General features: G+C 43.2%; 1 protein-coding gene across 1 annotated transcript; it reads left to right on the top strand.

Annotated features, from left to right (window-relative positions):
- Positions 1-12: 12 nt before the first annotated feature.
- DHX36 (DEAH-box helicase 36) lies at positions 13-25,903 on the top strand. Its single transcript, XM_075570508.1, has 25 exons — positions 13-530; positions 1,676-1,803; positions 3,362-3,524; positions 4,277-4,315; positions 5,171-5,341; positions 5,730-5,809; positions 7,527-7,601; positions 7,686-7,852; positions 8,803-8,884; positions 11,400-11,540; positions 11,638-11,740; positions 13,034-13,121; positions 13,842-13,897; positions 14,697-14,761; positions 15,219-15,362; positions 16,146-16,263; positions 16,352-16,450; positions 18,509-18,682; positions 21,083-21,169; positions 21,802-21,885; positions 22,192-22,291; positions 22,383-22,473; positions 23,276-23,396; positions 23,607-23,759; positions 24,779-25,903. Exons 1-25 carry the CDS (start codon positions 303-305, stop codon positions 24,962-24,964), a joined length of 2,943 nt encoding a protein of 980 aa, XP_075426623.1. The 5' UTR covers positions 13-302; the 3' UTR covers positions 24,965-25,903.
- The last annotated feature ends 1,877 nt before the right edge of the window (positions 25,904-27,780 follow it).

The raw sequence follows: 27,780 nt of genomic DNA, 5'->3' as shown, positions 1-27,780 counted from the left end.
CTTCCTTTCTGAACACAGGCAGCACGCACTGTGTGTGGCTGGGAAGATACTCCGTCACACCACTCCCATTTATGATCACTGCACAACTACCATGGGGAGCGGGAGGCATAGTGACGTCACAACACACCGGCCTGAGCGCTGCACGTATTAATCTACGGAAGCCGCGTTGATTCAGTTTAATAAACGTTGAGGAAGTTTGAAAGGCCTTGTGTTGCTACGGTGGCCGTGTTGGTTCAATCCCCAGCGACGTTCCTGTGATCGCGTCGCCGGCCGGTGTTGTCTCTGCTTTTACCTTGTAGATCATGAGTTACGAGCAGCGGAGAGGATGGAGCCGGGGGCGCGGGGGACGGGGCAGGGGCTTCTCATCCCAACATGATGGTGGAGGCGGCGGTGGAGGTGGCGGCTCATCCTCCCGGGAGAATGCAGGAGGCGGGAGAGAGAAGCCACCGCCGCACCTGAAAGGCCGGGAGATCGGCTTGTGGTATGCGAGGAAACAGGGCCAGAAGAGCAAAGACAAAGAGAGGATGGAGGTAGGCCCGGGGCAGCCAGTCCTGACCCAGACCATTTCTAATCCCATCTCACTACCAATAGACCCGCACCTTAGGTCTAGGGTAATAACCCAGGACCTCATCATCACACACAGATTGTAAGCTCTTTGGGGCAGGGTTGCCTGCTGTCATTTACCCATTGCACTTTCCCCATTGTGTCATTGCACTTTCCCCATTGTGTCATTTACTTACCGTACTAATTTAAGCTTGTAGAGCGCTGCGTACATTGTTGGAGTCTCTGTAAATAATACATACATTTAAAATCACATTTTTAAAAAAAATTTTTTACCTGTGTGGTTTGGAAAGCGCTGTGCACTCATCTCTGGAAAACACAATGTTTGTCCCCTAAAAGGTATTGCAACCTTCAACAAAGCTACTGTTGACCTGCAGGTAGTTGTCGGGGTGGGATAAGTAAAGTGAAGGAGAGTGGTGCTCAAAGAGTTAAAAAAAATAATAATTCAACAAATAAACCTGGATATTCATGTGAGTAAAACCTATTTAGGTTGGTGTTTGTGCTGCTGCATTATTTGCCTATCCAGTTTGGGGTAGGGGAAGAGGGTGTAACTAGTCTAACCCTCTGGAAGTCACCAGGTTACTCTAGACAATTTGCTGCCATCATTATGTAGGCCATAGATGTGGCACATGATCAGAGTTAAACACTGAAATTCCTTGTTTAAATGTAACTTATCTGCAGTAGTAAAATTGTTAAAAAAAAAAAATAGCTATGTATTCCTTGCAGACCCTTTTATTTATTTTTTGTATTGGGGCTTAAAGGGAAAGGGGATGTGTATGTTAGTTAATGCTCCTAGCGTTTAGTTTTTGTGCTGTCACTTGGTGTTAATGAATGACGGTGCTTCGTGACCTCTTCGCTTGCTCCTGCAAAGAGCTGCAAAACAGCACTAACCGAGGCACTCGACTAAATGACATAAATTATACTGCTGAGTACCTTATGGCGGCACAGCACAATCCTATTAATCATAGTAATGTGGCATGTTGGACACCCTTTAAATTATATCTCTAAGAACAGAAAAGGAGAACAAAAAAAAAAAATGCCGGAAATGTTTTGCAAAATTTGACATGCAATGTATACATTTCTACCTATTAAAGAGAAAAACAATCTTTCCTAGAGAGCCGTCGTGCGGATGGATGAATCCAGAGAGGAGCATATAACACGACTGCTAAACTCCGTGCAGACGCAAAGTGATGTAAAGCCGTTAAGCTCAGAAGAATCCTGGTGGGACTGCGAGAATGAAAGGTAATATATTATAACGTAAGTGGAATGAACCTGCTGATTTTGTCACATGCCAAGTAGGTTGTGTGCTCCTGTTAAACAACATTGGTATGGATAATATTCTGGCCTCATTCTAGAAATACAACGGCCCACGCAGAGTCACAAATTACTTTTGTTAATTTTTTTTTTTGTAGTTTTATCAAAGTGCGATGAGGTATATCCTGCCAGTTCAGACATTCAAGTCAAGCCCCCCTCCCCCCACATTACAGTGGCAGTAACAACCAGAACGGCTGCAATACCTCACATTGCACCTTGATAAATTCTGACCTATGTGTTTTTTTTTTTTCAAAGGTTGGTCGTCAAGAAGCATATGTGTTGGGTGCTAAAGTATATTCAGTTTCAAGTTTTGCTATTACTACGGAACGCTTTATTTTGAAAGCCCTAAACCCCAAATGGACACTCCTAACAAATGATGGCTCTTTGGGTGCTGTTATATTGTAAATATATCAATATAACCTGTCTACAGGAGTTCCACTCCATTCAATCTTCAAAGGCAATAACTGCTTCAGTGGTAGCAAGCAGAGCTGTGAGATCTAGATGCTAAGGCCTCGGTCCCGCTGCGCTCGTTGGCGCGGGCGGCGGGTCGCGAGTTCCCCACCAGCAGGGGAATCCTCGCGAGCCGGTCCCGGTCCCCACTGGCTGCACAGCTGACTACACGCTGTAGCGCGTCAGCCGCTGGAGACACCAGAGAATGGTGTTTCCTAGCGTTGACGCGTGACGTGTGTGGCTGTGAGCCAATGGGGAGGGGAGGCTGCGGGAGGAGGAGAGGCTTCGGGGAGCGGGGAGGAGTGTGGAGTGAAAGCAGGTGAGTGCCTTTCTCTGTGTGTGTATGTGTCTGAGTGCGTGAGTGCCTGTCTGTGTGTGTGTGTGTGTGTGTGTGTATATGAGTGCGTGAGTGCCTGCCTCTGTGTGTGTGTGTGTGTGTGTGTGTGTATGAGTGCGTGAGTGCCTGCCTCTGTGTGTGTGTGTCTGAGTGCGTGAGTGCCTGTCTGTGTGTGTGTGTGTGTGTGTGTGTATGAGTGCGTGAGTGCCTGTGTGTGTGTGTGTGTGTGTGTGTGTGTGTGTGTGTGAATGAGTGCCTGCGTGTGTGTGTTTAAACTTACCTTCCAGCTCCAGCCCGAGTCCGTGGAGGGAGGGGGGGGGGGGGAGAGTAGCGGGTCCCTCCGCTCAAGCCACGCCCCCCCTCCCTGTCAAACCGCCCACCTCCCGCCCACCTCCCGATCAAACCTCCCACCTCCCGCTCCGGCTCCCGCTCCCTACAGACCGCAGATCGCGGTCTGTGTATCTCAGCGCACCGCCTGTCAGCAGCGCAGGTGCGCTGACTCTGGGAGTGGGGCCTTAGCCTAAGATAAGTTTGAACTTCCCCTGTAGTCTCAATGCCACTCATTGCCTTGACTGTGAAGCTGGACTCTTATCAGGATGAGGTTTTGTCCCGCAGTGGCAAATATGTTGCTTTGCTAGACCCTCTGGGGACAGAGGCTAATTGGTTGTTTACTGAGTTTTGTTTCTGACTGTTTTTCAGGATCAGTATTACCCCTCAACCAAAAGAGGCACCAGCTACTGAGAGGAAAACCCGAGTTTTAGAATACGTCCTTCAAGAAAATGAGGCAGACACTGATTTGGATCAACAACTCAGAGAAGATCTGCGCAAGAAAAGAACAGATTATCGATATCTTGAAATGCAGGTACTGGCTTATGATTGGCGATCGAATCATCTCACTGATGTTGATTGATATAATACAATCATAGGTTTTTGAACTCCTTTTTAAAGCAGCAGAACAGGCTGCATTGCGTTTTAACATTTTTTTTTTTACATTTGATTGAAGCAGGGGGTCTTTGGTGCTGAACTGTTAATTTTAGCTCGCACAGACCCTCTGTTTCCAGAGGTACTTGCCCCCATAGGGGGTGAAGGTATCTCTGTGAAGTTTAAATGTCCCAGTCACACTGGACCATAAGAAGCTGCAATGGATGACTTCACGGCTTCCTATTGACCCGCAGGACAATTAAATCCGTCTTTCGTGTTAGGCGCACAGTTTCTCTGACTACAGAGATACCGGCACTAGTATCTCTGAAAGCAGGGGGTCTCCAGAGTTGAAATGAACACAGTTCAGCTCCGGAGACCACCTGCTTCAATACTGTAATTAAAAATTTTTTTTTTTTTTTAAAACACCATGCATCGTGTTATGCTGCTTTAATGCTGCACTGCATAGTAACACATTTCAGACCCCTCTAGCATTGAATGAGTTCTAAGATAAGGTAGCGAAAACTTTGCCAACTAAAATATACATAGAAAATACTTTCATTTGCTAGGCAATCGCTCTCCATTAGAAGGATAAGCGTATAACAGTGATCAGCCCTAACAGAAACCATGTCTTCTCAATTTGGCAATACAGTCTCCCTTTTTCACAAATGTATGTATTTTTCTTTACCTTTGCAGAGATTTCGAGAGAAGCTGCCTTCATACAGCATGAAAGAGGTAAAGCGAACGTTTGCAGTGCATTAATAAAACATTGACAATGTAAAGCCTTGTTTATATTACTTGAGACATTGCTCAATATAGACATACGGCCACCTAAACAGATTAATTTGTATGGAACTAGATAGGCGAAGGTAGCATTCCATTTTCAGGTACTCTCGGTTACTACCAGTGCTCAGAATATTAGTTTGTCTGGCTTTGGAGGTAACAGCTTGGCCTGTTTATAAAAGAAGTGATTATCCGACGCTCTAGAAATATTGGAGCCCAGAACTTATCCCATTTTTTGTTTTCACCATTCTCTTTCACAGTAGCTCACATAATACAGTATCACGCTATTTTTTTCTGTTATTTTCCCTTTTTATGTCTTGATGTCCATCTGATGTCATTTGGGGAAGCCTACCACCACGGATGATGTTGTGAGGACATCACCATATGGTTTGATTATTCATACTTGCTGAATTCATTATTACCATGCACTCCATCAATAAGTTCTGGACTCCAATATTTCTGGAGGCGCCGGATAGTGACGTTTTGTTTTTATTCTATGCGATCTGATTTTGATCAATCAGATGACCTCCCCAGGCGGCCTCGCACCCACTCTATATTACTTAATTGTTTGTTATTTAGAACCCACTTTTAGATAATACTGCTCACTTTATGATCAACTATTCACTATTATTATTACAATTGAATTATTTCTTGGTGTTGAGCACATTTACATTATCTAAGCAATAGCACTGTACACTTTATTTGTTCACCTTCTTTGGCCTGTTACGCAAATGCAGCCTAGTAGGTGGTCCTGCTGATGCTGGAAACATTACGATCTGTCCTAGCTCTCCTTTGTTTCCATTTCAGAAAATAATTAAAGTGATAAATTCAAGTCAAGTGACCGTCGTTAGTGGCGAGACTGGCTGTGGGAAGACTACACAAGTAACACAGTTCATTCTGGACGATTATATCAACAGGGGTAAAGGTTCTGCGTGTCACATAGTGTGTACACAGCCCAGGAGGATCAGTGCTATCTCGGTAAAACGCTTCACAAGTCATTAATTAGTATAGACAGCTTAACGTGTGTGTGTGTGTGTGTGTGTTTTTTTATGGTCCTAATGAAGCTGTCACCTGTTCGTATGTTGGGGCCTCTAATTAATATGCTGGAGAAGGGATTCGCTCCATTGAACTGAATGGGACAACATTTTAATCCAGCACAGGAAAGCTGCTGGCCAGATATTCAATATGGCATCTTGTCTACTGGACACTCCTACTGGCAGCCTATGAGTTAATGTAACTGTTCATCTGTGTACTTAATTGTGAGAAGATCATTTGTTTTTTGACAGCATACGTTTATGTAACTTAGTAATACTAACAAATATTGGTGTATATATGCAACTTTGTTACCTGTACATTATTCTTAAAGGTAGCAGAGCGAGTGGCAGCAGAGAGAGCTGAAGCCTGTGGGAAAGGAAACAGCACGGGTTACCAAATCCGCCTCGAAAGGCAAGTGATCACAGCTCAATAGACCATAAAACAACATCCCAGCTCAGGATAAATTTAGGAGGGATATTTACTGTCAAGTGGTTCTACTGTATTCTTGTAGTACAGTGGTAGTAACAAAGCAGGGAGAGGGAGTAGGTTGTATGATACCTTTTTATTGGACCAACAAGAAGTTGAAATATTACAAGCTTTCAAACCACTTGGGGTTACTCGATGAATGACCCATAACATATCAACCACTTGTTTGTCCAATAAAAGGTATCATAGCAACTACTCCCGCTTCCTCGTTTGTTACTACATGGAAGGAAGGACCAACACGGCTACCCACCCTTCTTTGAGTTCGGTGGTAGGCAACATGGTATATCTCAATTGCTGGATGTGTTGCCCTTAAGCCCTCAATAGGGTTGCACACTATATGTAATGTGTGGTGCACAGGTAGAAGGGATGCTGCAGCTGTGTAGTCCACGTCTTAATGTTGGCGCTCTGACCAATCCTGTCCCACACCTCTTCTTACACTTGGAACTTAGCACGGTCATTAGGGAGCTCAGTGATGCTACAGTACAAAAAGAGGGGGATGGCCTCTGCTCAGCCTAATATACTATATATAGAGAGAGGTGCACCTTGGGTTAGGATATATTGGCAAAGAGAAAAAGGAAGATCCCTTGGCAATGCACTCAACCTCATTGGTTCATATAACATGAAGACTGTGTGAACTCAGTCATATACTGGAAAGAGATGGAGTGCGCATAAGGGAAGCTCTACCTCCACTAAATACAAAATAATAAATATTTAATGAGAACATAACAATCTTTTCTCATTAAATATGTATTATTTTGTATTTAGTGGAGGTGAAGCTTCCCCTATGCGCACTCCATCTCTCCAGTATATGACTGAGTTCACAACACAGTCTACATGTTATATGAACCAGTGAGGTTGAGTGCATTACCAAGGGATCTTCCTTTTTCTCTTAATCCATGCTACAGTACAATCCACATCAACAACATCTCCACTCCCTCAACACGGGAGGGTGGACTCCAGGGGTGGACAGCGGTTAGGGACCACCTGTTGCGCACCAATTTTGTAATAGATGGGGGGGGGGAATAGATTAAGTCCCTCCTATATTCCAACACATTAGTCTCAATTCAGACGTTGGGATCCCGAGACCCGCTGATTAGTATAGCCCAGAGCTTCTCAACTGCAGTCCTCAAGAACACCCAACAGGTGAAGTTTTTTGGGATATTTTTGCTTCAGCACAGGTGGCTGTCTGCCACTGAGACACCTGTGCTGAAGCAGCGATATCCTGAAAACCTGACCTGTTGGTGTCTTGGGGACGAGTGCAGAACCCCTGGCATATAGCCCTTTACACAGCGCAAATAACACGTCCCATTGTAAGAATATCCGCGTTTCCAAAGGGTTGAATAGTGCAGAATATTACAATATATCCCATCATAAAGCACCAGAGGAGGTACGGAAGCCTGCTATATCTACTGCGCTGGGAAAGTGATGAGGTTAACCGTCTTCACAATGACTAGATGGGATAGCAATGCTTAGCGACGTGTATGATTTGCAACTGGATGTTGCTGCATTTTTGTTTTGCATGCCTGTCCTTTTTGGCAGTAAAGGGGTTACATTGTACATGATGAGCTTACTAGCAATGTTTTTCCGAACCTTTTCTCTGCTAACATCCCCCTATTTTCTTTGTATTTTTCTCCCTATTTAGTCAGTTGCCACGGAAACAAGGCTCTATTTTATACTGCACTACGGGGATAGTGTTACAGTGGCTCCAGTCAGATCAGTAAGTACGTCTGTCTGAAGAAATCCAGCAAAACTAATTGGCCGCGGTTTTTACAGCATTTATTCCATTTTCTCTCTTGCCCAGGTGCTTGTCCAGTGTCAGTCACATTGTTATAGACGAAATCCACGAGCGGAATCTGCAGTCGGATGTTCTTATGGCCATTGTAAAGGATCTTCTTAAAAGACGGGCTGATCTTAAAGTAATATTGATGAGCGCGACACTGAACGCGGAGAAGTTTTCACAGTATTTCGGTTAGTGACTTTTATCATATGGAATCAAATGTGGAGATGCCTCCTGAGAAGTAACGAAGGGGCTTATTCTATATCCGCCGATTAGGGTTTTTTTCAGGTGAAATGCCGCATTAAAATCAATGGGGAATGTCGACCGAAGGTGACCCGATCAGCCGCTTAAGTGGATAAAAAAAATAAATCCCTAAGCGACACAACAATTACCAAGCAATGAGCTCTGATGGTGATGGCTGCCGCTCCCCCTGTAACTCCTGCTCATTTAACCCCCTTTAAGCAGTAAAGGTGCTAAAGTTGTAATCCCAATCCGAAAACATCACTTGTAAATAGTTACTATTGCAACTGTTCTGAACACTGCAACTTCAGTATTGCTGCAGTATTTTTCCTTCAATGAAGTCCCTCTGAATTGCAACACATTATTCTCAAGCCACGTGTCGAGATCCCTAGAAATTGTGGTTGGTATTGCCTTTTACACAACGCAACTATGTGATACTGATCTAGGTTATTTTGAAGCTTTAGACTGGCCCTTGTTCTATAAACTACAACAGTACCTATCCAGCACTATTGCACCGACAGTCCCATTGATGTCGGGGGAGCTTTCCGTGCAATAGTACTGGGTCGGTACTATAGCACTTTATAGAATAAGGGCCATTGTGCTAAGACTTTTGGATGCAGCAGATTTTCCTGGCTAATATTTCATTATCGTTGTGCAGTTTATGTTGACACATTTGAAAAGTGCCTTCCCACCTGTTTGCAAGCAACACACATGGTCCTACAATCTTCTTTATCTACTGGTCTTTTCCAATTTAGGTTTAAAAACCTTCACATGCCCATTTAATTGTGTAGTATGCTTAGATGTGGGTAACTACCCAGCACTGATTGGAGGAGCACTATCAAATGAACCCTTTAGATTTATGTTGTTTGTGTAAATAAATGACTATTTATTAAATCTACAGACAATTGTCCAATGCTGCATATCCCTGGATTTACTTTCCCTGTTAAAGAGTACCTCTTGGAAGATGTTATTGAAATGTTACGGTACGTATCATTTAACTTGAACCTTTTTGAAGTGAAACTTCCTTAGTGGCACCTCATTCGTGATGGGGCAAAAAAGAATTGTGGAGACAGAAATGAAACGGATGTGACGTCAGTGCTGGCAGTTGAGGCCGGGCTGTGTTCTGGCTCAGCCCGACCCCGACACTGACATCACACCCGCTCCACAAATCAGATGCGGCGGCGATAGCTGCCGGCGCCGCTCCTAATCACCCCCCACACCCCCCCCCCCGAGCCCCATGCCCCTCCCCCCCCCCCCCCCCACCGAGCCCCACACCCCCCACAAACCGTGACATATGCGGCGGCAATAGCCGCCGCTCCTAACGGCCGCTGCCATGCCGCGCAGCCTCTCTCCTCCCTACCTCCGCTTTCCTGCGTCCCGCTGACTGAGCGCCGCCGGGGTGTGAGGAGAGACTCAGGCAGAGCCGCCGCGGGTCCGCAGCTCTGCCTGTCTGTGAGTGGGGGAGGGGGGGAGGAGAGTCTCAGGCAGAGCCGCCGCGGGTCCGCAGCTCTGCCTGTCTGTGAGTGGGGGAGGGGGGGAGGAGAGTCTCAGGCAGAGCCGCCGCGGGTCCGCAGCTCTGCCTGTCTGTGAGGGGGGGGGGGGGGGGTGTGAGGAGAGTCTCAGGCAGAGCCGCCGCGGGTCCGCAGCTCTGCCTGTCTGTGAGGGGGGGGGGGGGTGTGAGGAGAGTCTCAGGCAGAGCCCCGCGGGTCCGCAGCTCTGCCTGTCTGTGAGGGGGGGGGGGGGGTGTGAGGAGAGTCTCAGGCAGAGCCGCAGCGGGTCCGCAGCTCTGCCTGTCTGTGAGGGGGGGGGGGGGGGGGGAGAAGAGTCTCAGGCAGAGCCGCAGCGGGTCCGCAGCTCTGCCTATCTGTGAGGGGGTGTGAGGGGAGGAGGAGAGTCTCAGGCAGAGCCGCCGCGGGTCCGCAGCTCTGCCTGTCTGTGAGGGGGGGGGGGGGGGAGGAGAGTCTCAGGCAGAGCCGCCGCGGGTCCGCAGCTCTGCCTGTCTGTGAGGGGGGGGGGGGGGGGGTGTGAGGAGAGTCTCAGGCAGAGCCGCCGCGGGTCCGCAGCTCTGCCTGTCTGTGAGGGGGGGGGGGGGGGGGGAGGAGAGTCTCAGGCAGAGCCGCCGCGGGTCCGCAGCTCTGCCTGTCTGTGAGGGGGGGGGGGGGGAGGAGAGTCTCAGGCAGAGCCGCCGCGGGTCCGCAGCTCTGCCTGTCTGTGAGGGGGGGGGGGGGGGGTGTGAGGAGAGTCTCAGGCAGAGCCGCCGCGGGTCCGCAGCTCTGCCTGTCTGTGAGGGGGGGGGGGGTGTGAGGAGAGTCTCAGGCAGAGCCGCCGCGGGTCCGCAGCTCTGCCTGTCTGTGAGGGGAGGGGGGGGGTGTGAGGAGAGTCTCAGGCAGAGCCGCCGCGGGTCCGCAGCTCTGCCTGTCTGTGAGGGGGGGGGGGGGGGGTGTGAGGAGAGTCTCAGGCAGAGCCGCAGCGGGTCCGCAGCTCTGCCTGTCTGTGAGGGGGGGGGGAGTCAGGAGAGAGGGGGCAGGACACAGAAAGAGAGACACACATACAGTGACAGAAACACACACATACATATATATATACACACACACACACACTGACTGACACACATACACACACACTGACTGACACACATGCACACACACTGACACATACACACACACTGACTGACACATACACACACTGACTGAATAGGTTAGGGGGATGTGTGAGGTGCAGGGGGGCTGCGCATACGTCACACGGTCATACGCACGCACACGTCACACACACACGCACATGGTCGCGCACAGTCACACGCACACACACACACAGTCAGTCGCACACACACACACAGTCAGTCGCGCGCACACGCACTGTCACGTGCACCGTGCACTGTCACGCGCACGCGCACTGTCACGCGCACGCGCACAGTCACACACAGTCACACAGTAACACGCACAGTCACACGCACAGTCGCACAGTCACACGCACAGTCACACACACAGTCACACAGTCACACGCACAGTCACGCACACACACACACACACACACACACACACACACGAGGAATTCACGCTTAGTGCAAATACAAGGGATGTGTACGCATGTTCTAAGTCAAATTTATTTGCGTTTTGTCAATGAAATTGTATTTTGATTTTTAATTAAAACATCACCAATACAAATACAATTTCTGTGACAAAAGTCAAAAGAAGTTTCACTTACTATGCGCGTGCACAGCACACACAGCTTTTTTTTTTAATAATGTTCGTTTTCAAATATTGGGACTGATCAGAGGACAGGGCAAAAATGTCAAATGAAATGGTAAAGTGTAGGATTTCATTAGACATTCTGGCTAAATAAAGCAGGGAAACCATCCTTCCCTTCCCCATCCTTTTTAAGACCTGTGCATTATTATGATCACTTGGGATATACACACCACAGATCTGCAGAAATATATTTATGAAATGTCTAGTAGCTGAAAATATAATGTGTATGTATTGCCTTTGTTATCCGAAGGTATCTCCCTAAAGACACTGACAAAAGACCTCAGTGGAAGAAACGCTTTATGCAGGGACGCATGGTTCGCGTCGAAAAAGAAGAGAAGGAAGAACTGTACCGAGAGCGCTGGCCGGACTTCGTAAGGAAACTCCAAGGAAGGTGGATGTCCTTTTTGCGTTACTGTTAAACGCTACAAATGAAACTTGAAGCGTTCAGAGCCCGTGTTTAGACCGTGTTTTCTCTTCGCCGCCTGTAGATATTCAGCTAGTACCATCGATGCGCTGGAACTCATAGATGATGAGAAGGTCGACCTTGATCTGATTGCTGAACTCATCAGGCATATTGTTCTGAAAGGGGAGGTACGTGTTTATATACACTTACATATTTAACTTTTACAGTTCTAAATGAATGTTGTGTTAATGAAGCATGTCCTGTGTATAGATCTTATCGTAGGCCATTAGAACAACCAGCAGTTATATTAATTTAACAATGTTTACCATGGTCTTCATTTACAATCTCAATGAATGGCTTTAAAATCCACTCATCCTTTGCTCACTACATAACTTGTATATAGAGCTGGCTTTTTTTTTACACACACACAATTCTTTATTTGTAATCCACATTTTTATAACAGTTAACATAACTACAAATTAGAATTAAAGATTAAAAACAAGTCAAATCCCAAATTGTTAGTCCATTATTCTTACGATGGCAGTTATTGTCTCTATCAGCTCTTCTCACATGGTTCTGTTACAAGTGAACTCTTGTCTGTGGTAACCAGAGGAGTTCAAATTGTGACCTTTGGTTAGTGGTCATATATGATCCATTTTCATAACCTCCCACATTCATGAATCCCATTGTTCTATGGTGGGTGCCTGTAGCTTTTTCCAATTGGCAGCGATTAGCACATCCTTGCTGCATTTTTAGCATTTGAATTATTAATAGAGATTTCCTAATTCTATGCGCTTTGGCCCCTTTTGTTTAACAACATGATACTCCGGGTCATTTCGAATTCTAATCTAGGTAATATTTAAAATCTGTTCTAGTATCATATCCCAAAACTGCTTTATTTTTCTTCCACTCCCACCAAATATGAAGCATTGCTCCCACCTCTCCACAGCCTCTCCAGCACTTATTGGAAGTCCCTGAATAGCATTCTTTCAGTTTTTGTGGACCTATACATTACAGTATATGTATTTTCTAAAATATTCGTTGATATCGAGGAAGAACTGGCATTGTGAAACGTGTCCATTCAGGTGTAGCATATATTTCTAGCTTTTTTTTTGTTTTTGTTAACTTGCAATTGTAGCCATTTTTAGGAGGCCTTCATAGAATTTCTATACATACAGTGTTTTTTTTTCCATAATAGAAAACGTCATTATAAAGTGTTCTTTGGGTTGAAAGAATTAGTCTGGAAGAAATATTTCTGTTTCTTCTAAGTGTAAATGTCATTTTGTTATTGCTTGTTTTGGTTTAATGTAGTGTTTCTAAAGGTCCAGTAGTATTTTTAACTCTACTATTATGTTAGTGATTTTATTTCCATTTTAAACAACGTATGTGTTCACTATACTGTTGGATGCAAGGATTTAGAAACCAAAGAAATAACCACATTTAAAAAAATCTTTTGAACCACTTTGTTTCCATTTGAACAGGATGGAGCAATCTTGGTATTTCTGCCTGGATGGGACAATATTAGTACCCTAAATGATTTGCTGATGTCACAGGTCATGTTTAAATCAGGTACGGTTTTATTGTTATTTGTAGAAATGAATCCATCTCTTTCTGATTTCCATTGTCCTTGGCCAGAGCAGATTCAGGGTAGGTTGTGATGCCTTTTAGCGGACCTACATTGGAGTTCTTCATAGGTGAAACTATAGTGTACAGAACTTTCAAACCCTCAAAGGTTTCTTCAAGTTGGTCCACTGAAACGTATCACAACCAATGAGTCTTCTCCGGGACCAATATGGCTAGTACTGCTATTTAATTTAATGTGAATGTTTTTGTTAAAATGTTAAACCTCTGCCAGGTTTGAGGTAGTGTAAATTTCTCTGGTTAATGGTTAGTTCATGTTTAAGAAAGAGTTGACAATAAATTATATAAATGACAGAGGCACGGAATTTGAAATGTGGCAAATCTTGTATGTAAAATTCCTCATTAACTGCTCCTGTTGCAATGACCCAAATCACAAGATAACACATGAAGAAACAATGTGCCATCATATCTCCGATGTATAATCAAAATGCGTTAAGTATCAACTCATCCGTTGCCTTTTGATTTTTGGTGCTTAAATGATTAGACGTATACAGTATTGGTATTAAATTAATCGGTACCAAAATGCACAGCAAACGCACCAAGATTTTTCCAGTAACATTCAGGTTTTCATGACATAATGTGCAAAGCATTATGTTTGCTATTAATCAAATACCTGAAATATTTAATATTCTACATTGTTCTTTTCAGATAAGTTCATCATTATCCCGTTACATTCGTTGATGCCAACTGTAAACCAGACACAGGTATGAAATGAGTATATGTATTTTTCACATTAACTTCCTCCATGCCCTTATGACATTCAGAGAACCTCACAGGAACCAGCATTCTCCTGGTCCCTATGAGCTTCCCTGAAAGTCGTCCCGTTTTCCGCTTGTGTTACGGTTTTCTCGCAACCACATTTCTCAGAGCTGTGGCGGTTTCTTTCTGCTCCTTATGTCAGGGGTGGGTCAGGGCATTGTGATCACAGTCTGTCACAGATATTCTGGTACCCAAAAAGTGAATCTGTTCCACAATAGAATAAATTCTGCTAAAGCATAATTAACAATCTACCCTCAGGATGAAGAAGACCCTTGAGGGGGAGGAAATTCATTAACCTCCAGTTTTGGGTAACGGACTACAATTCCGGGTTACCTGCCATGGACTTGAATTGCAGTTAATGTAGGATGACTGTGTGTTTACTTACAATACATTACTCCAAAGGGGAAATTCACTAACTTGTATAAACACATTCATACATCTTAAAGGAGCAAGTCATGTGGTTTTAACATATATATTTTTTTAACATATGTTTGAAGCAGGGGGGTCTTTACAAACCGATAGGAGAGAGCGCAGAATCGGACGCATTAACCCGTACCGAAGTGTGATTAATCTGTCTTTGATCTTTAGATTGATTAAAGACCCTTAAATCACTTCATCGTGAAAAATATTATTAGCCCTGGTACCTGAAATCATGTGATGTTTAAAAAAAAAACGGGAAATCTAAAACAAATAACAATGCAAACAATCACTATAACTAACTCCACGTAACAATTGCGCTTCTAGGTTTTTAAAAAGTCCCCTCCCGGAGTACGAAAAATAGTAATTGCCACCAACATTGCAGAGACAAGGTAAATATATCACATTTACAATGTCATTTGGAGGTGCCTGGCCGGTTGGAATGAGGAACAATCAACAGAGAATGGCTGCTTAAAAACTCTTCCTGTAAGGGAGCATTGCTGCACATCTAATGAGAAATTATTCATAGAAGTTAAATGTCTGGTTTGTACCTTACAAATGACCTTGCTGTTGAAACATTGAAAACACCCGATACCTGATGTCTGCAGGCAGCACCCTCAGTTAAAGTTTACGGAATGGTCACATTTAATTATTTATGTGGCAATGCATTTGTACATGATCACATTAAGGCATGTAGGTCAGCCAATGCCTCTTTCACGCTCATCATTTAAAAATGTAGAACTTTTCTTTGGTCTTATGTGCTATTATTGGAGTGATCATAAATGTACACGTTGGTTGGGAGTAGCTAAATTATACCCTTTTCTAATGGTATTTCTGCATTTGTTTCAGTATTACCATAGATGATGTGGTACACGTTATAGATGGAGGCAAAATAAAGGAGACCCACTACGATACACAAAACAACATCAGCACGATGACTGCAGAATGGGTCAGCCATGCCAATGCCAAGCAACGGAAAGGCCGCGCAGGCCGGTGAGACTAACCACTGTTTACATCATTTCAATCAGGTATAATGACCTGTGCATAGAGATTTCTGGAACGGTCCATCATCCAAAGCCTTGGGCTGCCTGTACAGAAGGAGGATTTGGTATGACCGCTGGAATTCACAAATGCGGATGTAGTGTGTTTCCCGCCAGATAACAACATATCTCTGTAAGACTACGGATATCAGTAGAGCTTCCATAGGATTCAAAAGCACTGTTAGCTCATTGTATAACAACATAGAGAACAATGGAGTCTGCTACTTTTTGCATTTGCTTTCCTCTCAACAAGAATCTGCTCTGCCAGCGACATGGTTTTATTATTTGTGTTAATCTAGAGAATTATCTCGGACAAATGCTAAGGCCGCGCTTATAGTAGCGTCGACGGTGCGCAGCGCGAAAACAAAAGCATGAAGTCTGTCGCGGATGCCCATAGACGGCGCTGCGCAGTGACATGGCAACCAAAATCGCTGAAGTCCGTGGATTTTGTGTTGGTGTGCTGCCGCCGCGTCACATGAAGCGGTTCGGCCAATAATGGCGAACCGCTCGCCACGCCCCCTGTCATCCTCCCGATGTCTCCTGCACCAAAGTGCAACTATTGCTATCGCGACGTGTGATGTCAGCGGTCGCGAGCACGACGATGCTACTATAAGAGCGGCCACTTCTAACTTTTTAGATATGCATTGCATTGAATAATATGAAGTAGAACGAATAGCATTTCTAATTAAATTGAGTTTGTGGCTAAAGGGGCTTATATTTGTTTTGGTCTTTTAAGAGTCCAGGCAGGCTATTGCTACCACCTGTATAACTTCTTGCGGGATAGTCTACTGGATGATTACCAACTACCAGAGATTGTAAGGACACCGTTGGAAGAACTCTGCCTACAAATCAAGGTATGAATATAATGGTGATTGATTGTATGTATTGCTTGGTAAGTGGTATGATGCTTATATAACTACCCTTTTTTTAATATATTTCCAGATTTTAAAGCTTGGCGGTATTGCCTGTTTTCTCACAAAGTTAATGGATCCACCATCTCGAGAAGCAATATGCCTGGCAATAAATCATCTCATGGAATTGGTATGTTCTGACATTTGAACATCAAATCAGACACTGTGAACATTGGACTTGCAAATATTAAATGAGCCACTCAAGAATATTGTTTCTCATCTACAAGACATGGTATTGGTATAGCCATCCAGGGCTGCTGGGGGGAGGGAGGAGACAGGCGGTACTGTGGTCCCGGGCCTGGTGAGAGCAGAGTAACTGGTGTCACTCAGCAAGGATGTCAAAAGGACTACAACCCTTTCCCAATACGTAAACAAAACGAGTGGGGCAGGGACTGAGGAGTGAAATATAAGCACCTGCAAAGTACGGGGAAAATGTGTTTGACGTTCTTTCAGGGCACCTGCTCATTTTGTGCAATTGCCCTGGTGACTCCCCGAGGCTCCAACAAGACCATCCATCCCCTGTCTGATTTCCTGTGAGTACAGCTTGTCTCCAGTCAAAAAGTACGGTATTACAGACAGCACTCCTAATGCAAATATAAACAAACTAATGTCTGGTGCACGGGAACAACAGGAGGGACCCTTAACCCTCCCAAAACTATAAAACAACAAACGGAGATGTCCCCAGCATTCATTGGGAATAGAATGAAAACACTGGTCAGCAAATTTGCCAGAAAATATGTCACTGGAACGATGCTACCATAATCTTAGGGGAGTTTGTTATATATCTTATCTCCATTGTTTGCCTCCTATTGTCTTCCGATTCCCTTCTCCCAAATACCGGTTACCTTCCCCAGCCTGGCTCTGTCAACGGCCCCACAAATGCATCCTCTAGCGTAGGTCCCTTCACCCCACTCTGTTGGTTTGTCTGCGTGCCATACCGCCAACATGTTGGGAAGAAGTTCTCTTCTTCCCAATAATCATGCTTGTGCCTTCTAACAGGCGCATCCATCTTTGGGCCGTTCCGCAGGACTCCACTACTCCGTAGGCTAACCTTATGTCAAGGTTCCCTTGCCTCCTTTTTTTTTTTTTTCACCTTTTCACGTGGAGTTTGATTCCCAGCACATGGTTAGATACTTGTGACCGCATCAACGCACAGGCAGCCAATCTTACCCGTCGTGGTCCGTGGATCTTAACACTGCCAGCAGGGTTACTATATGGGGTGGGCTCTCCACCATTGCTACAGTAGGAGACTAGGCCAAACAGGAAGACCATGGAGTCCGTGTGGGGACAATAAGTGATCGTTCCCCAGTTTCCACTGCTAGCTACCAGATAACTTTTTAGCTTTTCCTCTTCAGTCCCCCTAAACCCTTTCCAGCCCTCATTCCACCTTTGGCCTCATCAGCCCCTCAACTCCTTGTGTACCAATCCTCCACTTTAACATTTAATCTCCTTCTCCCACCAACTAATGCCCCCTGATCTGAGGCTGCCCCCCAGGGCATTTATGTTCAGAGTGGCTTGAGGCATCATGCCACCACTCATCCTACTGACAGTTTTAGGTAAGACACATTTGTCTATTTGGCCTAAGGACGGCCACATGACATCTTTGTGTACAGCTTCTGATTTCATAATGAAATGTTCAAGTTTGTTGTACGCAGACTTTTTCTATTTGCACCTCATATTTTGCTTTGTGTTGTCTTTAATGCATTCCAGTAGAAGTTGCTGCATAGAAGTCACTCGGGTGGATTTTCTTTGTACTGCTCCTTACATTTGTTCCAGGGCCAAAGATTACCGTTGGTGACCCTGTAGCTATACCATACCATGTATTGACTTGGTACTTATTTCCTTACGTTTCGCAAATGGATAAGAAGCAAAAGGTGTCACTGTGTGCTCATTTGCTTGTCATTACCCAGAATCCCTAGTGGCAGTGAAAGCATTGCATTCTCAGAGATAATGGTGAAAATCAGGGTTGCAGACCTGCCTGAGATGTGAATGTGCTCACAAGGGGTATGTTTATCTGCAAATAGGTTTAGATTTTTTAAACCAGAGTAGCTATTAGACAGCCACTTCTCTGTAAAATGTGCATGTGTACTGCAGCTTAACCCCAGAGGGGCTGCAAAGCATTGAGGGTTAAAGACTAATTGCCATATCTGCTATAGGAAATATCGGAGTAATCCTCTCTTCCTTCCAGAATGCTCTAGATAGACGAGAGGAACTGACCCCCCTGGGCTTTCACTTGGCACGGTTACCTGTTGAGCCACATATTGGAAAGATGATTCTGTTTGGAGCCCTTTTCTGTTGTTTAGATCCAGTACTAACCATTGCAGCAAGTCTCAGCTTCAAAGATCCATTTGTCATCCCTTTGGTAAGCTATCATGTCGGGGCGTATAATGTTCTAGCATTCAAAGAACTACTGCAGAGTAATCCGGTTTTGCTAAATTCTGTACTGCCTCGCTCATTATTACAATTGTTTATAAATTGGATACAGTGAATTTTTTTAAACACCCCTTTTCCCTATTTACTATGGGAATTCATTGCATCGTGGGTTACCTTGTTTCTTTTTCAAATCACAAACTTGTTAAAGGCAAGTGTCCATTAGGATGCATATCATTTTATTGTACAGCTTTGCATTGTGCTCTTTCATATTTTAGCATTTATTCCACAAAGATGTACACGGGCATCATTTCAAGAGTTATTCTTTCAAGTAGCATCATCATTGTTGAGTGATGATTGTTCTGGATAGAGTTTAATTATAGGGTAAAGTAGTTCTTTTCAAATCCAGTCGCAAAGAGCCCTAGTGTGGCCCTTGTACTGACTGTTACTGCTGATTTCAGTGTAGTTACTCGGGCAGCTACGTAAAACTTTTCACACTAAAATTCACTTTTAATTGAAGGGAATGTAAATAAACATGATATAAGGTTAGAAATACTTGCACTATATTATACTTAAACGTGTTGTAATGCATTCAGAATTATATTACAATATTATTATGGTCTTTCTACTATTATGTTTAACCAGTCCCGTTAGGAAATTGGAAGAGGAAGTAGAGATCCACTCCAAGATTCCTCGACTAGACTAGTCCTTTATCAATGTGATCCAGCTTACATAGTTACAGAGTAATATTTGGGAATGACCCAAAGACATAATGCATCAAAAAACCTCTGTGTGCAATGACTGAAAGACGAGTTCATCTAAATGAATCATCTTGTATAAATTGCTTGAAACATAATTCACTATTATTCATCAGACATAAAAATCCGCACAAAAGATATATCCTATTGCATATGACTGGGATTTTGTAAATATATCCTGTGTGATCTTCAACCATTTCATTATAAAAGTCCATCAGTATTTGTGAATATAAAGATCCCCCAATTGAAGCGAGTCCTTGGTTAGATTGATCTAATTTGTCCATGTGTACGGGATAGTCAAGAACAGGGCTGGGGAAACCTGGTGAAAGAAACAGTCCTGGTTCTCGTACACCGGACTCCACTATATAATCGGCAATAACGCAGTCACCAATGTAGTAATACACAACCCAATATGCATGGGACTGCTAAGGTACAGTACGCTTTGATAAAGCGCCCGCGTGACGTGAAATGTGTAAGCGGTTTTTACCCATCCAAGATGTATTGGCACATTTTTCAAAGATTGTCTGTTTCCAGGGCTTGGTTTTTTGTCTGCATCGTTGTGCACCTCCTCTTTGTTCCTCCAGCTACATAGTTACATAGTAGGTGATGTTGAAAAAAAGACCTACAGATGTACAGTAGCTAGACTTACTGTTTTCATTGCCGTGCGCGATCACGGCTATAAAACAGAAAACGGCCCTGGAGGATTAACTCTGTGGGGTCCCTGCTTCTGAATGGGACCCTGCAGCGTTAGTCCCGTTGGGCCATCAATAAACTGATACTAACCTTTTAAATGAGCTGCCCAGCTGTCTCCATCTCCGTGTGCCGTCTCCAGCAGCTCTGAAGGTAAGCAGCCGTCTCCGAACTGTCCTAACCCCCAGGGTGACGTAGATGCCCTGAATATGGTTCTCGACTAATATGATCCTATAGTGTTCCCTCATGATGTAGAGACCCATATTCAGGGCATCTACGTCATCCTGGGGGTTGGGACAGACCAGAGACTGCTTCTTACTTCCCAGGATAGCTCATCTAAAAGGTTAGCATCTGTTTCTTGATGGCCCATCAAGGGAAGGATTAACACTGTGGGGATCCTGCAGCTTTAATTCTCCTGGGTCAAACGTATTGTTTTTGGAGCCGCGGATTTCAGCATGCTGGTCTGCGAGACCGAAAACAGTAAATCTGGATGTCCATTAAGTTCAATCTATGCTAAATTTTGTGTCATACCTGTACTATATCTCAATCGAGATCTATCAAGGCAGGTAATGTTTGTTTGTTTGTTTGTTTTTGGGGGGGAGGATTCCCCCATTTAGTACTTTTACTTTATTATATTCTTTTGAAAGAAACTGCTATTGTGAACTCTGCACCAACTCTTCCATTGCAGAGCTGCTCTTTGGTGACCTGTTGTTCCAGTCAATATATAAAGTAAATGTAATGTATCGCAGAATAGCCATATTAGCAATGCTTGGGCATAGAGGAGAGTGCAGAAAAACAGGGATACTGAGGCCTGTCGACATGACGGCCCTATACTGATAAACCACTGTTAAAAAAAAAACGTTTCAAATGATTTTCTGCGCATGTCTGGAGATGCTTGGAGTGCAATTATTGGGCTCTAATGTTCGATTTTGTCATTCTTTAAGGGTAAGGAGAAAGTGGCAGATGCAAGAAGGAAAGTATTATCCAAGAATACTAAAAGTGACCACCTGACTGTGGTGAATGCGTTTGTGGTGAGTTTTTTATTAGGTTCTATGTTGCAAGTTTCTAGATTATCCAGTTAGACAAGTACAGGCTACAGTTCTAACTTCCTTACACGTTCACTATTACATAGCTCTATTAAATAAACAACATTATGGGATCTATCAAGGTAAAGAAAGTGTTATGACGCACTGGTCCATTTTTTGCTGAGGCGGAATATGTTAGAACAGTTTTTTACAACCGGTGCAGCATTTTAGAGTTGAAGCACTTTAGATATGGAGGTTTTTTGGGGTAAATAAAAGGCAAAAAGAATGATGCAGAATCTTATATATGCACCATGTAAGTCCTCCCCAACTCCTCCTGGCACTCTCAAGTCACAAGCTGGAGCAAAGTACTTTGGCACACAGATTCAGGGTGAAAATAACACTATTTTTTGCTCCATAAGTGCTTTGATACATAGACACTGGAACTTATTTTAATGTTTTTTTTTTATCATTTATACCTTTTTGTATATTAATATGGCCAATAAGTCCTACCATGGTTCTATTCAAGCTTGCACCCAATTCTGTTTTGCCTTGATATTCAAACACATACGTGTAAATAATAAACGAATGTACAGTGTCCCTTCATCTCATACTGTGCGGTTTGTTCTTTATATTTTCAGGGATGGGAGGAAGCAAAGTGGCGTGGTGCCAGAGCAGAGAGAGATTACTGTTGGGATAATTTTCTGTCTACCAACTCGCTCAAGGTAACTTTGCAAATATTCTTTTGCTAATGAGCACGGTGACGAACGGAATAGAGCATTAAAGCAATGGTGGTTGTGGAATATTACTGTAATGTACCAGTGGGTCGGGTTTTAAGGCTCCCTGCTTCAGCACAGGTGGCTGTTTTCGACTGAGCCTCTGATGAACCACGTGTGCTGAAGCTGGGATATCCTGAAAACCTGACCTGTTGGTGGGGGGCTTGAGGACTGGAGTTCCGCTCCCCTGCACTATACCAGACATTGAGATAGATATACATGTCCCCTTCTGTGCTTTATCGGTGTCTCTCTTAGATGTTGAGTAACATGAAAGGCCAGTTTGCTGAACATCTGCTTGGAGTGGGGTTTGTGAGCAGCAGGAATCCAAAAGATCCCACATCGAATATTAATTCCGGTAAGCATAACCAAGGGGTGAGAGAACACCACATTGGTGCATTTGTGCGCTTATTCATTTTTTTTTTTTAAACTTTTTGCTCTCTTCACAGATAACGAGAAACTCATTAAAGCTGTAATTTGTGCCGGTTTGTACCCAAAAGTCGCAAAGATTCGACCAAGCTTCAGCAAGAAGAGACCAATGTAAGGGGGCTGTACTGTTTGACATGTTCTAATCCTAAATAATATATACTTTGAAAGTTACTGCTTCACTACGGGTGCAGATCCATTGGTTTTTACATGTATACCCCCTGGCAGAGGGCTGGGCCCAAAACAAACACATGTGAAGTTATCTGGAAGCTGAGAAGTAAACATTTGCTTTTGCCTAGAGTAACCTATTTTGGGGATCCTTATTATGCGGGATGAAACGTCTGCATGTAACTGGTGGCGTATTAAAATCTCATTTTGCACTAATGTGGGAAGCTGAGTGTTTTAGCTGCACCCTTAGGGGAAGATTCATTAAGCACTAGTATGGGTTAGTTAGCGTACCCAATCTGACCTTTTCTCCTATTCATCAATGGGTATTAACACTGAAACGGATGCACTAACCCAGGGGTGCTAAACTCCAGTCCGCAACTCCCATGCCCCTCCCCCCCCGATCAGGTTTTAATAATTGGAGTTGAGCACCGCTGTACTAATCTGTACCGGTGCATGATAAATCTGCCTCCTCGTTATATTAGGACTAATTGTGCCAAGCTGTTTTGCTAAATGTCTGCTTTCTCTAGAGAGATAATTACCAAATAACAGGTTTCCTGTTGGAGATTTGAGTTGACATGGGACATTAGAATTAATAGCGTTCCCAAGCGTGTATGTTTGGTACATTAAACTAGTAGATGCAGTAATTGCCTTGTCCACTATATTGCCAAATACAAGAGTACCGAATGAAATCTGTTCTCCTCTGGCATTGGAGTGTATTTCTATCTAACTCGAAATATGTTTACTTTAGGGCGAAGGTTTATACAAAATCAGATGGTAAAGTTAGTATTCACCCGAAATCTGTCAATGTGGAAGAGGCCGAATTCCACTACTCCTGGCTTGTCTACCATCTAAAGATGAGAACTAGCAGTGTAAGTGGAGTCATTCATGTGTGTGTGTCTGTGTGTGTGTTTAGAACACACACAGGAGGGGGGGAAGGTGGATCAGGAGCTTTTAGTCAAGATTGATTGAATGTTGTTGGTTTGGCAGACTTCATAAACAAGATAATGTGGTGCAATGAGACTGCTGAATATTAATGTTGGTTGTTTTTTTTAATACACTATAAAATCCCTGCCTTCCAGATTTACCTGTATGATTGCACAGAAGTCTCGCCATACTCGCTTCTTTTCTTTGGGGGAGATATTTCTATCCAGAAGGACAAAGATCAGGATACGATTGCTGTGGATGAATGGATTGTATTTCAGTCGCCTGCAAGGATTGCACATCTAGTCAAGGTAACACAGGAATAAAAAAAAAATGGAGAGCACACAACTGTATCCAAGTGTATACATACAAATGTATGTATTTTAAAATATCCCTATTAAAGTCTTGGTTGAAACATGACCATGTGTATATGTATAGTTTTGGATCCTTTGCAGGTTGCACATTGAGCAGCATACATAGTGCACGTCCGTTATGGCGACAAGGACCATTGATCAGTGAAAAATAAAGTCAGGAGTTATTCCTACATGGAAAGTTGTGAAACTGGCCAGGATCTATGTTATCCATAGCACACATTTGGCAATCAGTGACTGGAGAACAAAGTGCCGTTCTGCATGGATATCAACTGAACAACTTTTAAATGGTGATCAGACCGAATGGAATTTATTTGTATTAACACTTTTTTGCACATTATTTTGGGGATAATTCTGTGATTCTTTAAAGCAGAGGTCTCAAACTCAGTCCTGAAGGGCCACGAACAGGCCAGCTTTGATGGATATCCCTGCATCAGCACTGATTGAGCCACCTGTGCTGAAGCAGCGATATCCAGAAAAGCTGGTCTGTGGGTGGCCCTTGTTCTATATGTTGTTCTTCAGCAGACATTAAAGCATTTAACCACTACTGTCAGTACAGGGTCTACTAATCACTTTCATTACTGCCAGAATGCTTAATTGTTCAATCAAAAATATTGAGCCACCTTCAATTAAAACACATTCCTCAAACACCCAGTTACTCAGCTGTCTTCTTGAAACTACGTTAAACTGAAATGTAATACTGGTACAATGCATCTATTACCAACATACACATGGAACTTATCGATCATGTTTCTCAAAAGTATATAAAAGGTATCTCAGAAAAACACGGCATTTTCATAAAGCAAAGGCAATAATTAGCAAGCTTTATACACAGTCACTTTTTCTGATGGATTATAAATATTTGGTATGATATAGTTTTTCTAATTTTCCAGAAATAGCCGTAAATTAAAAAAAAAAAAAAAATCTACAAAAAATGGCTCTGCTTTTATGTATTGCAGGATTTAAAAACGGAACTTGATGTTCTTTTACAAGAGAAGATTGAGAATCCTCAGCCTGTGGACTGGAATGAAACCAAGTCCCGAGACTGCGCTGTTCTTTCAGCCATCATAGATCTCATAACAACACAAGAGGACGGAGAAGCCAAAAGTTTTGCCCCTCGATTCCAGGGAGGATATTACAGGTGATCTCCTGGCAGCTACGTTCTGGCTAGAAACATTCTCTTGCACTTCCATTTTCTTGTTTGTCGTTGTAAACAAATGTTTCCCAAATATGTCATTGTACACACGCAGTCTTTCATAGTGTAACTAGGGGGCTGGTGCATGTCAACTGCAACTTAAACTTCTACTTTCTGAATCACATAGAATGAAATCACCCTCTGTATATTAACCTTTTGCTGCCAGTGGACTCTGCAGTGTAGTGCTGGCAAGGATGGTTTTAGGATGGAAGAATAAAAATGTCACATTGCTGCCCAAGCTGCAGGTGGCTTGAAAGTCTGTAAGAGATGCCTTGTTAGCTCTTTCATACATAGAATACTCATTGTTTACATGAATCTTGTCATTGTACTTTGTCTCGGCCGCACTGGGTATTCCAAGACGCTGGCAGAAAATTATACAAAGCAGTCGCTTTAAATGTGTTTTTTTTTTTTTTTTTTTTTTTAAATAGCACTGTTCTTACCAAGAATGTCTGTCCTTTTTTTTTAGTTTACCTCCAGCAGCTGTAATACTTGTTTTGTAAGTTATATCCTTTGCACAATAGTTCTCCAAACTCTTAACACCTGTTAAATCCCAGTATCATATTTTATGTGCAAATCAAATGCATCACCTGTGTGCAAAATGTACTTGATATTCCTAAAACCTGGTGTGGCCAGAACTCCCCGAGCAGATATCTGACAACTACTGCAGGGGAGAAAAGATCATTGAATCTTAAGACCCAAGGTGCGGTTTGTACCACTCCCACTTTGTTTGTTTTTTAAACCTCGTACGTGATGGAACAAAAAATGTTGCTTTTGAAGCCTAGTGCAGATCTGACTAAGTTTAGGCGTTGGAGCCGGATACCCGGAAATACAATGTACTGCAGTATCACCTTTATGTTCTCCAACCAATAAATAATCCCATTGTATTGTCTCATCTGTTATTTGGCAGTAAATTAGTGTACAAGACATCCGGCAACAAATTATTTTCTTTACTAAAAATAAAGGGATGGTAAATGAAAATTTTCACATTAAGATATTTTGAACAATTAATACACAAATACTTTTCAGATGTGTTGTGGTTTGACTGCAAGTTCAAACTGGTAGTCATAGGGTGATATTTATTCAACTGTAATAGTGCCGATCGGGACACTATCATATGGAAATGACCATTGTTTTGCAACGTTGCTTTGCTTGATCATATTCTTTAATTGTAATTTAAACATTTGGTGCATGTTCAGTTATACCAGCACTTTTTTTTTTTTAAATATATGGCTTTATAAAGCAGCAGTATCCCCCTGCCCCCCAATATATTTGTTCCTTACTAGATTTATCTTGTGGAGCTGAACCTCGCTGTTCCCAGCTCCAGTGACACCTCCCCGGTTTATTATTTTTTGGTAGTTGTCACGTGATTTTTGAGGTTTTGTTGGTGAACTCAGCAACCGTAACTGAAGCTTTTTGTAAAGGTAGACCCGGTGACCATAATGACATGGGGTTGGGGGGTTAATTACCTTGGAGTGCAAGGGTGAACATATAAACCAATTTAAATATAGCATTTCTTACATTTTAACACCTCCACTGCCGTAAGGGGCCAGCCAATGCATTGCTCTGTGAAGCATTTGTTACTCTAGCAGTCACCATTTTTTTTTTTTTTAAATAGCGTGGATTTGCTAACATTTTCATACTCCATATTACTATGCAACTGGTGGCGTGAGATTTGGATGGCTTTTCATTCCCCTGAAGGGGCAGAGAGACCGGGAAGTATCTTGAGAAACTGGAGGCCCCACTTAGGCTGGCAGTGAAAGTAGCATTCCTCACGGGGAAACTACTATAGTGACCTAAGCTGTTGATAAATCAAAGAGCCTGCTCTCTGGGTTCATTTAATGGCTGCTGCTGAATCAATCCTTCAGTCAGTAACTCGGTAGCTACAATGTAACTGTATATTACTACGGGTAACATTGTCTTGTTGCTAAAACCTGCTATAGCAACCAACGAATATTCGATACGTTGAAACAAAACAATATTTTTTTTACTTTTTATAATGCATCAAGTATGATCTACAGAACAGATTTACCAAAAAAAAAAACAGGGTTTTGCTGCTTGTAGACAATCGAACTTGCATCTTTCTCTGCTCCAATAAGGAATTCAAAACCCTGACTTCTCCGTCTGGGAGCCCTGGTGTTATGTCAGTTTCCAGGCTACAAAAGTTAGCACTATAATTTATCAATAAAAAAATGCCCCTGAGAATGCGCTGTGTGTTTGGTAAATCTGTCATTTTTTTTTTTTTTAAATGTATATTGGGATCGGGGCTGCTAGAAATATGCAAAACCCATCAAATGCATATGTGAAAATTAAACTTTAACAAATTTGATTACGTGCAAAACATTTCACCAAGCCTCAAAGCGCTAATAATGTTGCCAAATTACTAGACTTTAATCAGAATCCCTTATGGAATGATGTGAAGCTGCACACCAAAACATTTGCAAAGTATGAAACAATTACCGGTGCTCCTGCGAAAGGATAGAAGCCTGCAGCAGAGCCCATGATGCAAGAAGGGCAACACAAAGCACACTCCGTTGTGCTTTGCGTTGCCCTTCTCCTTTAATCAACATCCTGCCACTAAACACCAGTGTGTCATTTATGATCTGCATTAAGTGAATCCAGCGATGTTACAGGATTTTGCCAATTATTGTGGTCAGCCAACTAATGGGTTAATTCCTCAACACAAGGGTGTAGTTTTTCCTCCAGATGATACTGGCTAATCTTAGCTAGGGGGAGTAGCTTCAACATAGGCTAGAACTTGCAGTATGT

The sequence above is a fragment of the Ascaphus truei genome, chromosome 14, assembly GCF_040206685.1.
Source record: "Ascaphus truei isolate aAscTru1 chromosome 14, aAscTru1.hap1, whole genome shotgun sequence".
NCBI classification, from domain to species: domain Eukaryota; kingdom Metazoa; phylum Chordata; class Amphibia; order Anura; family Ascaphidae; genus Ascaphus; species Ascaphus truei.
The sequence above is the reverse complement of the archived record's forward strand: the minus strand, read 5'-3'. Positions and strand labels throughout refer to the sequence as shown.